This window comes from Salmo salar, chromosome 10 (genome assembly GCF_965601325.2).
Source record: "Salmo salar chromosome 10, fSalSal1, whole genome shotgun sequence".
NCBI lineage: Eukaryota > Metazoa > Chordata > Actinopteri > Salmoniformes > Salmonidae > Salmo > Salmo salar.
Window position 1 is genome coordinate 90,742,118 of NC_138300.1, and position 14,261 is coordinate 90,756,378.

General features: G+C 41.5%; 1 protein-coding gene and 1 pseudogene across 6 annotated transcripts; one reads left to right on the plus strand and one right to left on the minus strand.

Annotated features, from left to right (window-relative positions):
• Positions 1–9: 9 nt before the first annotated feature.
• LOC106560809 (histone-lysine N-methyltransferase KMT5B) lies at positions 10–7,729 on the minus strand. 5 transcript variants are annotated; one of them, XM_014124131.3, is made up of 12 exons: positions 7,600–7,729; positions 7,359–7,410; positions 6,427–6,653; positions 5,893–6,078; positions 5,584–5,731; positions 5,200–5,365; positions 4,996–5,105; positions 4,718–4,884; positions 4,590–4,609; positions 4,358–4,494; positions 4,055–4,251; positions 10–3,736 (listed from the first exon to the last, which is right to left on the minus strand). In XM_014124131.3, exons 4-12 carry the CDS (start codon positions 6,023–6,025, stop codon positions 1,863–1,865), a joined length of 2,952 nt encoding a protein of 983 aa, XP_013979606.3. In that variant the 5' UTR covers positions 6,026–6,078; positions 6,427–6,653; positions 7,359–7,410; positions 7,600–7,729; the 3' UTR covers positions 10–1,862. The 5 variants fall into 5 exon arrangements, with proteins under 5 accessions (XP_013979606.3, XP_013979605.3, XP_013979608.3 ...); XM_014124130.3 differs by having other exon boundaries at positions 7,523–7,729; XM_014124133.3 differs by lacking the exon at positions 6,427–6,653.
• Positions 7,730–7,801: 72 nt separating this feature from the next.
• LOC106560811 (uncharacterized) lies at positions 7,802–13,646 on the plus strand (annotated as a pseudogene). Its single transcript, XR_014379085.1, has 4 exons — positions 7,802–7,944; positions 8,168–8,350; positions 9,375–9,422; positions 11,829–13,646. The product of XR_014379085.1 is annotated as an uncharacterized LOC106560811 (transcript).
• Positions 13,647–14,261: the final 615 nt, after the last annotated feature.

Sequence of the window (14,261 nt, forward strand, 5' to 3'; positions counted from 1 at the left end):
AAAACAAAGTTATAGAAAACACAGCCATGTTTTATCAAATTCAGCTGTAATTCTCAACATTATACAAGCAACTCAAAAAAGGTAGCTTAATCAAGACTACAGACAGTAGCCTACATATGACAGCACACAGTACTAGTGACAGGTCCAAAGTTGTACAACAGACTTTAAATCAACCTAGTATAAAAAATATACAGTACCAGTCAAAGGTTTGGATACACCTACTCATTCAAGGGTTTTTCTTTATTTGAACTATTTTCTACATTGTAGAATAATAGTGAAGACATCAAAACTAGGAAATAACACACATGGAACTATGTAGTTACAACAAAGTGTTAATTCAAAATATATTTCAGATTCTACAAAGTAGCCACCCTTTGCCTTGATGACAGCTTTACACATGCCTGACATTCCATCAACCAGCTTCACCTGGAATGTTTTTCCAAAAGTCTTGAAGGAGTTCTCACATATGCTGGCACAGCCTGGAGGTGTGTTGGGTCATTGTCCTGTTGAAAATCAAATTATAGTACCACTAAGCGCAAACCAGATGGGATGGCGGATCGCTGCAGAATGCTGTGGTAGCCATGCTGATTAAGTGTGCCTTGAATTCTAAATAAATCACTGACAGTGTCACCAGCAAAGAACCCCCACGCCATCACACCTCCTCCTCCATGCTTCACGGTGGGAACCACACATGCAGAGATCGTCCCGTCACATACTCTGCGTCTCACAAAGACACGGCGGTGGGAATTAAAATCTCAAATTTGGACACATCAGACCAAAGGGCAGATTTCCACCGGTCTAATGTCCATTGCTCGTGTTTCTTGGTCCAAGCAAGTCTCTTCTTTTTATTGGTGTCCTTTAGTAATGGTTTCTTTGCAGCAACTTGACCATGAAAGCCTTATTCATGCAGTCTCCTCTGAACTGTTGGATGTTGAGATGTGTCTGTTACTTGAACGCTGTGAAGCATTTATTTGGGCCGCTAAAAATAAAATAAAGAAAATAAAGAAAAACCCTGGAATGAGTAGGTGCGTCCAAACTTTTGACTGGTCCTGTATATAAAGAGCAATTTAAAAAGTTGAGACATGCACCACACCATTCACAATTCAGACACAGCAGACAAAGTAATTCAGGTGAACTGATGATCAAATGGTGAACAAAATAGCAAAGTAAGAAAAGTGTTTGAATATCTACACCACCTAAGCCAGACCAAGTAAGTTCTGAATTTGTGATTGCGAAATAAATACTGAGAAATTACACAGTTGGAGAATTGAGTGACTTAAGTGAAATGAATAGAAAAATAAAAATGTGATCAAAAAATAAAATAACATCCAAAATAACCACATCTGCACAAACTAAAAAGTTAACAAGAGAATCATTATGCAAGCACCAACACATTTTGATTAAGGAATGAGTGATTACAACGGGACTAAAACATCAGAGACCAGCTCCCAGGAATCACTGGAAGTCAAACATTTTCACATACCTCCAGCAAGAAACAAGAATTCTGTTCCTTTTAAAAGCTCTCAAAACAATATATAAAATACATATTATTTTATATGCATGTATACACTGCCATGTTGACAAAGAACATTTTGTTTGCAGTGTGTTCCTAAAAGGTTCCATTCTTGCGACATTTAGCATGTTTACCAACACAAACTAAAAAATGCTTTAAATATAATTAACAATTGTACAAAATAAAGCTGAAGATATAAAAATAATTGCCAACACATTGTATGCCATGTAAAATGTACACATTCTACAATATGAATAACGAACCAAGTTCCACCATGTACAAAAATAGTTAACATTTTACAACAGCATGTGATTTTACTTTTATTGACTTAAAAAAAGACTCATAGAGCTCATGCATTGACTGTTCGTGACTGATTTTCACGTCTCCTTGATGCGATATCAATATCTATAGAGTCTTTACCAACAATGAGCCGGAGGCGTTTTGTTGGTGGAAGTGGAATAAAATCATCGTCAAACTCTTCATGGTCAGATAAATCTTCATCCTCTTCTTCTGAAGAGGACGAGTCTTCCTCTGTGTCATCATGCATTCCAAATGTTGCTACTGTGGGCCCAAAGACCTCCCCTGCCTCCCTCTCTACTATACCTGTGAAGGGCCCACTACCATGGCGATACTGGCTGAGCCTCCTGCTGTCCCACTCATGCTGCAGCTGAATCTTCAGTTTGGAGGAGTGGATGTGTTCCACAGGACTGAAGCCATGTTTGGAGGAGTGGATGTGTTCCACAGGACTGAGGCCATGTTTGGAGGAGTGGATGTGTTCCACAGGACTGAGGCCATGTTTGGAGGAGTGGATGTGTTCCACAGGACTGAGGCCATGTTTGGAGGAGTGGATGTGTTCCACAGGACTGAGGCCATGTTTGGAGGAGTGGATGTGTTCCACAGGACTGAGGCCATGTTTGGAGGAGCGGATGTGTTCCACAGGACTGAGGCCATGTTTGGAGGAGTGGATGTGTTCCACAGGACTGAGGCCATGTTTGGAGGAGCGGATGTGTTCCATAGGACTGAGGCCATGTTTGGAGGAGCGGATGTGTTCCACAGGACTGATGCCATGTTTGGAGGAGCGGATGTGTTCCACAGGACTGAAGCCATGTTTGGAGGAGCGGATGTGTTCCACAGGACTGAGGCCATGTTTGGAGGAGCGGATGTGGTGAGCAGGACTGAAAGTCCCATTACTCCATCTGGCTGCATAAGAGCTCCTCTTGGTCTTTGCATGGTGATGGTTCTTCCCAAATTTCATGCTGGTCTTTGTGGAGCTGGAGGACTTGACAGGGTCAGACTCACCAGGCTCAATCCTACTGCTGCCGCTGTCCCTTCGTCTCCGCAGGGTTAACTTGGGAATGCCTGAGCTGTTGTTGGCTAGGATCAGCTGGGAATCATAGCGCGTAATCTGCTGTTTCTTCTTCCCCTTGCCAAGGTGGAGAAGCTTGTCTCCCTTAGACAGATTGTTGTAGTACTCACGACCATCAGGCAGGCATTGCAACTCTTTCCTGCATTCAGCTATGTCTGGGGTACGAGCTGCATGGTGCAGGCCTGGAACCCCCTCCTGGAGAAGGGATGCTGGTCTGAAAGAGTGCTGCTCCTCCTGATTTATCATTTGCCTCTGTCTGGGACAGGTCTCACTTGGACACTTGATATCCAGGCTTGGGCTGATTATCCAGTGACCATCTGTGACATACTCTCCGAGGTCTGTAGGCTTGGTCTTTCTAACCACACCGCAGTTTGGTTCAAGTTTAATGTTGTCAGACCCCTGGGTGCCAACTGATGCTCTGGTTGAACTGCGAGTTCTGTGAGTGCAAGCTAAACCATCTGGGCACCTACTACCATCTTTCATTGAGTTCTGATTGTGTTCCTTCACAGTGTAGTGCACAAGACAACCCCTTGTTCCCACCACTTGCATGGGTCCTTGCTTATCCATCGCACTCTTTCGTGAGACCCTGTTACTGACTAATTCTGTGGGGTCCTTAAGGCACAAACCCATAGCTTCCATCTCAATGGGGAACCTGTGAGCAGTTACCTGACACCTTCTTCCTAGCTTGTGCAAAGGCTTTACGGACTTTGAGTTTAGTCTCTCTGGCACGTTGGAGTTCTTTGAGTGTCTTTGATTGAATGATGAGGTAGGCATAGGCATTTTGGACAGAGTTTGCCTGCTTAGGGCTTGTGCGTCACTGAGCCTTGTCACACTGGAGCAGGCTGTCCACCCTACTGCTAAGATGTGGACCGGAAAAATAAGAAATAACAGCAGAACAGTCATCAGAAATTTGGACAAACATTACTAAACCTAATGACAATCATTGCAAAATTGCAATGTATTAGAATATTATTATGTAGCAGAAACTAAAAAGCTCAGTTTAAGGCCACTGAAATTCTTTGCATTTTGGTTGTTTTCAGTTTTATTGTTGAAATCACCTGCTCAATGGGGCAACCACAGAGCAGGCTCAACGTGCGTTCAGTTTACTCGCCCTAGCCTAGGCAATATGGCAAACCTTAACGTCAATCCCTGCTCAACCTCAAAGGTGCACTTACATGAATGTGTGTCACGATTTTCCTGAGAATCTGGATCCATATTAGAGCCGTCCAACTGACTGTCAGAGCATTTGCTGTCTTCTAATTTCTTAAGTCGATGGAGCCGTTTGTCTGTCTCTCTCAGGCCATACATGCTGTTGATAATAGGAGTGGCCGTAGACTGCCCGGTCTTTGGTTTGAAAGCACCAGCACTGCGTCTGAAGGGACCAGAAGATGTGAAATAGCAAAATCCTAGCCAAAGTAGGACTCATTATTATACATATAAAGTAACTACAAGTTTGATATTAAATCAATAAATGATACCTTTCACAGGTGTAACATTCACAGAGTTCATTATTTTCCCCAAAGAAGCCATCTCCATAGTAACAGGAGATCTCTTCCCCAGGTTCAATATCCCTCAGAACCTTGACACATGCTGTATCTCGCCCAGTGGAAACAAACTGTAATAACACATACATAAACATTTGTTAGCCATTTGTACAATTCACTTCATTTTACACAATACTTTTGATTTTCAGGCATTGGTATTACTTGCCTTGCAATTTGGCCTGCAATCTGGAAAACAAACAGATATGTTTAATCTCTTAATATAGGTATTTGAATTCTATCATAAGTGGGTTGAATGAGGCAGATAGTTATTGTCAAGTGCATGGGGATGTATACCATGGTTGATGAAGGCTGCAGGTCCCAGCCACAGTTGAGCACAGTTCTTGCGGGTGGAGTACATCACACTGAAGTCATTTTCACCATGTCGCAGTAAAATGCTTTCCTCATGCTGTGATAGCTCAGCAATGCAGCCCACCAGGTATTCCATCTTATCATTGGTTTTCCTTGGGAAAATATGAATGAGGGATTTTTGAGATTGTAAAATGACTATATACTCAGTGCAACATTTTCTTTAAACAAAATGTATCCTACTACAATTTAATTCAGATCCTTACCACTCTTTTGTTGCTACAATTTTGGCTCCATTCTGCTCAGAGGAATAACGATTGCAGGGAAGTATTTCAAACCCACTGTTAGTTGCAAACATTCGTAGGTAAACAAAAACCTGCCAAAACACACACAAAATAATAGTTTTCACATATTTTTGTTTTGATGGTTCATGCTTTTTGCTCAACAACGGATATTTCTAGATAACTTACATGCTCTTTGAAGAGTTTGCCCTGAGCCTTCGTCTTGTGGTGAAAGTGGGGTCTTGACCAGTCCCCAGCAGTCAAGGCATGGAAGGCCTTCTCGAGGTTGTCATGTTTTTTAAAGCACTCTAGCACCTCCTTCAAATGTCCTTGTCGGTCCTTGATGGGTCGAAACCTAAGCACACCATCAGTCAATTTTTAACCACTTTCCAAACCATTCTCAATACAAATGTTATGCAGCTGGTGCATCGAGTCATAACCTATCGTGATAGGCAAGTTCGTCTGAGGCATACGAGTAAACCGCCTCCCCAGATGTTGTGAAACTTTGGCTGCTGACTTATGCACAAGCTATTATGACAAATGTGGACAATTGTGAGCCAGAAAGAGACAAACCTGCTATTCATCTTATGGGTCTGGAAGCCAAGGTAGGGGTCTAGAATAAGGCTTGTAGTCAAGTCATCATTCTCACAGAGTTCCTTTGGAGTCATACCCGACGACGGGGTATGACGTCTCTCTGCCTCAAGGGTAGAACTGATGACACCTGAGGTGAAATATTTGAAAAATAAATGATTGAGCCCCCCCAAAAAAATGTACAATAAAAAAAATCTGCCAATAGTGCAGTGTAATTTCTTAATGAAGCTGAAGGGGGTCATTTATGGTTCTGTCATTTTGTGGTGAGCATTGCCAGAGAACAGCACTTACGTTGACTACATCTCCTACTTCTTAAGGAGCCCTTGCTCTGTCGCAGGGACCTGGCCGAGGTTATGGATCGATCACTGGAGAATCTGCTGCAATGCCGCCTGCCATTCAACACCATGTTCTTGGATTCCCCCATCTACCTCATTACGCCAGATCCAGCAGCATTTACCCTAGTCTGTGCTTGAAGATCTGCAGTGAGGATGAGGGGAGGTTAGGAGGCCAGGGTGGTTGAATCTTATCTTGATACTGACAGGGATTGAGCACTATGCATTCTGGACCTAAACAACAGTTGACAGTTGATAGTTGTAATAGTAGAATGTACAAGGTGTAATTTTCCTCGTCATGTCAGTCATTGCATACCTTAGAGAACTAGTTATACCTTGTCAGAAATGTCCTGATTAACTAGCCAACTAACGATTTTTAGCTAGGTTTTTAGCCCATATATTTTTTTGTAATGTTGGAGTCACTCAAATATCTCATAAATACACATTATACATGGAGAAAGAAAATGTGCTTTAAGACTGCAAAAACAATTACCTGCACTACATGACAACATGTGTAGAATTGCAGGGAATAAGCTTTAAACCTGCAACATTTGCCCTCCGCCAACAAGAGGGGTGTGAACAATCAGTCATGAACAGTGTTTATGCCCATAGAAATAGACGTGGTGCGCACAAGGGGGGTGCGGGATGTTCCCCAATTCAGGAAGGGAGGCCTGAGTGAAAACGTATGGGAACCCCTGCTCCATACCATCAGTTGAGAACCTAAGACAAGTTTCACATTTTATTGTCACATACGCAGGATACAGCAGCTGTAAACAGTACAGTGAAATGCTTAACTGTAAGCCCCTTGAGTTATCGATAGTTACTCCTGAAGGAGAAACTGCAAGCGCATCAACTAAGCAGAAAGTGGGGCCTAACAAAGATCCTGAACAGATGGTAGCTAATGGTTTATCAAAGGCTGACACCTTGTGGTTGCATGTCAACTTTCATGAGTTTTCATAGCATAGTATTTCATCTGGTCTATTTATTAATTTCGTCTTTCTCGACAGGCAACTTTACACCTACACACATAGGGTCGTCTTAGCCAGTGTAACGTGGCACAACAATCAACTCAACTAGCTAATGCAAGATCCCACTCGAAATAAAAATCTAGGCTAACGTTAGCATGCTAACACCACATGCCTCGGGACTGATGCAGAAGCTATGCGCGTTCTAGTTACGAAGTTAGCTGGGGCTTCATGCTGGCTACATGCAGTTATTAGTACTTACTCTGCTTTTGAAAATATGTGCTTCCCACTTAGCTAACGTTAGATATATAAATGAAAGCTAACGAATGCTAAAGCTTGGGCCAAGACATAACGAACAATGCCACAGCTAGCTAGCTAACGTTATTCCACCAAAACAAAGGCCATGAAATCTCCGTAAAAAAAAGTGTCGCTGATGAGACACACTGTCCAAAATACTCACTTTGTTATTCTTGCGTTTGTACTACTATGTGATCCATCCTGCACGACGAGATCTGAACAAATATAAATTGCTACCTTTAGTTTAAACGTCAATCAGAGGAAACAAACATTTACATTTCAAGATGGCGGTCAGGGGAAGATGGGAATAAAGATGTCTGGACATACAATTGGCTTTGTTTGATGTTACGACAGTTTCTGAGATTAATCCATGAGTGCATGAAGTTTAATAACTGTTGTATTACCTAACTAAATTGTAAAAAATAAAATAAACACCACAGTAGCCGACGCTTTATAAATTGAAGTAGCCTGCGCACTGCTTACTCAAACTTGAAACACATGAACATTTGAGAGAACCTTGGCGCGCGATTTGATGACGTTGTCAACAATAACACCACGTCACCGGTCACTGCTAGAATGGATACGATTTTATAAAAGTGACGTCACAGTTCCGTTTGTGCCAATCGAGTTGCATCAGGTATAGTATTTCACTTGTCTACAAGATTTAGAAGACAGTCTGAACCATTATAGACAGGAGACAAGGACCACATTTGTTGTAAACAAAAATGATAAACTGTCTGCACAGAAGGGTGAGTTCGAATTTAATCAAGGAGTGATATGAATCTAGGTCGTTAGTAAACTAGATAGCAAGCTAGCAAACTCCGTTGACTAGTAACGTTAGTTAGAAAGCTAGTTCGCTGTAAGTAGAGAGACGTGTGTGTTTATTAACGTTAATTGATGTTAGATTATCCATCAAACTAACTATAGAGATGAACTGCCATTCTAACTTGTGTCATTTGTTTAACTTCTCAGATCTCGCATCATGAAAAAAGTTGCATTAGGAACTAAAATATGTTCTCTATGACGGAACCCCCTTCCTAGTGGTCGGGAGGAGAACCTACGCCTGACACCAGGGCGAGGATAAACATGCGCGTGATAAGAAGAGGGAAGCAGAAATGGGAAATTGGCTAATGTTTATAAAGATGCACAATAAAGGTGATTATGATTGACTGATATTGGGAGGAGGGGATGTCGGTTGAGAAGGGTATGTGTTAGAAAGGGAAAACAGAAGATGCATGACTCCTTGTTCCCCCAATATCTAAGAAAACAGATGGCTACAGAGCGCCTCTTTTATGTTGAGAGAATCATACTTGGTTTCAGTCTTGTAAGTTAAAGTAAGTAACTTGTAGCTAAGCCTTGGTCAAATAATCCTTGTCTGAGCATGAACGACCCATATGGGCAGAAGCCTATTTTCTGTTTCTGTCACATAAGGCAGCTTGAGGTACAAGTAGCCTATACCCCCTGGACAGGACGCTAGTTCCCTAATTCATTAATGCTGAGAACCAAACAGAGAGGCATCAGGTCCGAAGGTACTGGACTGATGAACCATCCTTGCTGTCTGCTTGATTGACTCCTCACTCTCAACTGGGATTCCATACCACTGACTCTATTACATGGGCTGAGTCCCTGGCTTGTTGCACTCAGTTTTTATTTGCCTAGGGGCCATGGTCAGCTTGTCTCATCTGGTGTACTGTACTGTCTTTATCTGATGTACCTAAGCATGCTCCCACAAACCCCCTCCTTTTGTCCTTTTCTACATCTAATAACTCCCGAAAGTGTCTGGCCCAAGCCTACCGGGACTGGCTGAGAACCCTGGGCATGCCTACCCATAGCCCCTCCCCACACTCCCTAGCATGCTTGTACCTAAGCTAAATACTGAGTATTCCATCTTACCCTCTTCCTCTCCTCTTCTGTCCTCTCCTTTTTTAAACCCAGTCCTGGGCACAAACTATTTTATATTGAATTTATATTGAGCATGCTTTTTTGTCCAGGACTAGGTGTAATCTGAGTCTGGGAAACCAGCCCATACTCTAGACAATGAGATTATTCCAGAATACTATCAAAATAAAGATTGTTTTCTATGATTATCTACGGTACATTTAACATTTCCATTCTACAATATGGCCTTTGACAAAGAAAACTCAAAATTATATTGTATTTGTATTATGGTTTGTCTCAGAACAGGAGGCCGAGAAGAAAAGCACAAAACCAAGAGGCTGAGAACAAGGTAAGGATAATATATAAAAAATGAACTTCAGTGGGAGTTAACACACACACACATCTAAATATACATAACACATCCAAACATACATACAAAACACCACTCTAAATACAGCAGATAAAACACGTCTAGGACTACACTCTAACCAATCAAACAAGGGTTAGGGTTGTATCACCTACACACACATACCTTTTTTTCGCACTATTGGTTAGAGCCTGTAAGTAAGCATTTCACTGTAAGGTCTACACCTGTTGTATTCAGCGCACGTGACAAATAAACTTTGATTTCATCAACCATTATCATAATACTTACACCTATCAAAAAATCTCCATAAGTGCATAGGGGGTAGTTCTAACATATCCATCCTCACACACATTTTTTACTTTTCAGAAGAGAAAGGCGAGAACATTTAGGGGAGAGGAGTGGTGAGTCAAAAGAGGGGAGGGGAGAGAAAAAAGGAAGAGAATAGGGGTGGATAGGGTACGACTTTATATTAGGAGAGTGAGGGTTCCACTCTTTTAAAGACTTCCAGTTATTTGTTGTTTTTAAAGGGGAAAAATAAAAATGAAATTAAGCAGCCAATGACTTTGTACGTTTTTTTTCCTATCTCGTGGAAGCAGGTAGCCTAGTGGTTAGAGCGTTGGGCGAGTAACCAAAAGGTTGCTGGATTGAATCCCTGAGCTGACAAGGTAAAAATCTGTTGTTCCGCTATAATGCAGTTAACCTACTCTTCCCTGCTAGGCCAATCATTGTAAATAATTATTTGTTCTTAACTGACTTGCCTAATTAAATAAAAAATATATATTCACATTGCTAACATTATACTTATTGCTATTCCATTACTTCAGTTCCATTGCTATAGTTTCTGTAGTCTGGTGGCCAGTTAGTATGAAAATAAATAACTCGTAGAGCACGTGGGTGCAATAATTAATTGTCAAGTAAAACAGAAAAACAGCACTACTCAGAACCTCCATACACGGATCTCTAGCAGTTGTCCTCTTAAGTTCTACGAGGGCAACATTACTAGCTGATAGCGAAATTCATGTTTGTATTTACATCATGTAATGCTCTGTAGAATGGTATTTATTGCCGAATTGTAGCTAGCTTTTCCCCAGTGGTTCAGCTAGCCAGCAAGTGCTAATGGAAATCAAGTCCAGTCTGCGGTAGAACTCGACGCTGTGTAAGACGCATTCTCGTTGTAGTGAACGGGACTATGACGTAACTTTTACAAAATTGGTATCCCTTTTAGCCCTGACCCAACTCATTCACAGTTTTCAAACAGCTAGCTACTGTATCTAGTTAACTACTGTGTTTGACTTAGCTGGTATCCAATTGGTCTTATAATTACACATTTGATATCGGCAGCCTATGTAATATAATTAACTAGCTACCAAGACAAACTACCAAGGTTGCTCTTTAACGTTAGCATTATAGCTAGCTAAGTCTCTTTTTGCATACAATTTCAAGCTAGCTAGCTAAGTTACATGATTAAATAACGCTAGCTAACAAGCGGTTCAATACAACACACCAGTTGTTAGCTAGCTATATAACGTTAGATTTCGAGCAGGTAAAAACGTATTTGTTCCATTCTTTCGTTTCCACATCGATGACAAGCTCAGGCATTTACGTTGGTGTTTTTCTCAAGCTATCTAGCGAACTTACTACTTTTATACAAGCTCTCGTGCTGCCGGTTAGCTAGGATGTACTATTTCGCAAACGCAGGAATATGACTTTTATTCCATGAACACATAGAACCTATGAACCCAGTAACCGGACACTTCTACAGATCATCAAGGACATCATCCACCCGAGCCACTGCCTGTTCACACCGCTACCATCCAGAAGGCGAGGTCAGTACAGGTGCATCAAAGCTGGGACCGAGAGACTGAAAAACAGCTTCTATCTCAAGGCCATCAAACTGCTAAACAGCAATCACTATGTCAGAGAGGCTGCTGCCTACATTGAGACCCAATCACTGGACACTTTAATAAATGGATCACTGGACACTTTAAACAATGCCACTCTAAATAATGCCTCTTTAATAATGTCTACATATCTTACATTACTCATATCACATGTATATACTGTTATTTTATGCCATCTATTGCACCTTGCCTATGCCGTTCGGCCATCACTCTTCAATATACTTACATGTACATATTCTCATTCACCTCTTTTAGATTTGTGTGTATTAGGTAGTTGTTGGGGAATTGTTAGATTACTTGTTAGATATTACTGCACTGTCGGAACTAGAAGCACAAGCATTTCATTACACTTGCATTAACATCAGCTAACCATGTGGATGTGGCAAATAACATTTTATTTGAATTGTTAAGTTAAGACTAATGTTATAGTTACAATAGTTAGTATACTATAGATGATTGCTGACAAACATTTGATTCTCTTTCTCAGCTCTGAGAAGAACCGGACCAGAATATTTATTGCATAGCTAGCTATATCAGACTTGTGGAGATTTTGACCTTCACCAGTGAACACCATGTCCCCAAGGAAGAAGCTTGTCCCTGTCAGTAGAAGAAGAATGGCCAAAGCAGGGGACGACTTCTTCCCTTTCAATCTTCTGCCAGTGGAATGCCAGCTCTGTGTGCTTTCCTTCCTGAGGTTGACAAGTCCAATTCTGCGCTTGTATGCTTCAGTTGGAGTTGCCTTGTGCGATCAGAGAAGCTTTGGAGAGTGGCAGACTTTTCTCGCCATGGAGTGCTCAACATTGGACAGGTAGGACTGCTGGTGTCCAACAGAGAGTTTGAGCTTTGGAAGGCATGGGTTCACCACTACACCCACCACCTCATATCCCATGGTGCAAGCCTGCTCACCCTAAAAGCCAGCTTTGACCTGGGGGACCAGTGCAACAAGTGGTGGGAGCTTCTCTCTGACCTTCTATAAAATGTCCACAGCAGGGATCTCAGCCAACTGGAATTGAACTAGACATTCGCACTACTGGAGCCATTGGACCTGCGGGTTGGCTCCATTTCCCACCACAACATTACCAAGATCAAGATGGACCAGTTCACTAACTTTCAGGTACTACTGGACAAACTGTCCCACAGTTGCCCTCAGATCACCTAGATGTGCCTGCACTTTGACTGGTTTGAGACAGCAGTGTCACTCCTCACTCAGTTCCAGCACCTCCGTGTCCTTGAACTCAAGTACTTTTGGGTCTTCAAAGGGATGAGCCCAAGCACTTTGCAGATCCTGACCAAGTCACTGCCCAACCTTAAGTCCCTGACATTGCATATATTTTTGCCGTTTAGAAACCTTGGCATATCTTACATGCTGGAGTCCATGTCTCTAGAGTTCCTGGATGTATCACCTAGTCATGGTCTAGTCTTCTCCCGTCTTAATCTGCCAGCATTACGGGAGCTAAGGGCCAAAAAGATTGCCCGTGGCATTACTTTAGACCGTCAAACCAGGCTTAGGATACAGAGCAGGTGGCCCTGTCTGTACCAGGTCCTAAGAGAGGGGACCACCAAGCTACAGGCCCTCAACAATGAGCGACTGCTTCCTGATTGGAGAGGGCAGAGTTCCAGAGAACTGTCATCTATCCTCCAGCAGTCCTGCTATTGCCTCCAACACCTGGACAGTTGGCTCTGGTAAACGAAATGCTCAGGCTCCAATCCAATGTTAGCTGGAACATTATAGCTCATTCCCTCACCATTCCATTGCACCAAATTATGGTGCATTTCATTTTTGATCCTTATTTAACAAGTGACCTCAATAAGGGATCATAGCTTTCACCTGGATTCACCTGCTGATTCTATGTCAAGGAAGGAACAGGTGTCCTTAATGTTTTGTATACTCGGTGTATGTTGTCAAGTATATATTTTTTTAGGTAACGTGCAGAGTACAGTAAATACAAATATGAATTATTTCAAGAATGGAATTAGTGATGCTGCAGTGCCTCCCTTAACCATGAGACGACCTTATCCGTAATGTTTTCATTTAACCCTAAAGATTTATCTTAAAAGGTGCAATTTGCCTGTATTTCCAACTGCACTTGTAAAACATAATCTAGGGCAAATGAGTAATGCCTGTGCTCTCGTTAATCAGGTTGTAACCAGAAATGTTGTTAAGCCTATTTACTGAGGGCTAATGACGTTCCAACAAGTCACTGAATTGTATGCTGACATTTCCTTTTTACCATTGTTTTGTTGATATAAAACTCCTTTGCTGTGATTTTAGAATATGGATCCATTAAAGGACCCATGTACAGTGTTTTCTGCTCTATTGTTTGTAATTTAAGGGGGTGGAGGGAATATCATTTACCGTATGTGTGATTGCATATGTGCCTAGGGATATTTTACTTAAAGGAGGACCATTAACTAATGTAGGGTTGGTTAGTTGAAAGTGAGCCTTTCCTGTCACGGGAAATAAAATGCCTAATGGCAATGTTTCTCACAGCTTAACATAAGACACCTTGTTCACAGTAAGACAACACTGAATAAGGGGGTGTCCAAATACAGTATTTTAACTTTTAAAATGCAGAATGCAAAGAATATATTAATGGTAAACTTGGGAACCTTTTCACGTTCTTTGTTTTATTCTATGCAATGATCAGGAACTGGTAAAAAAAAAAGCAGGAAGTTGTTTCTCTGAATCAAGCACATTAAACTTTCTACCATGACTAGATACAAACATGAATTACTACTGGAAACCATTGTAAACACATACCATAATGTCTGGCAAGGTATTGTCATGCTTGGATTTATTTGGTCAGGGAAAGGAGGAAAACAATCTCAAGTATTGATACAAACAAAGTAGTTTATATCAATAATATTCAAAATAGTCTGAGGGTTTACAAGCTTTCTTTGATTTGCTATCATAAAAGCA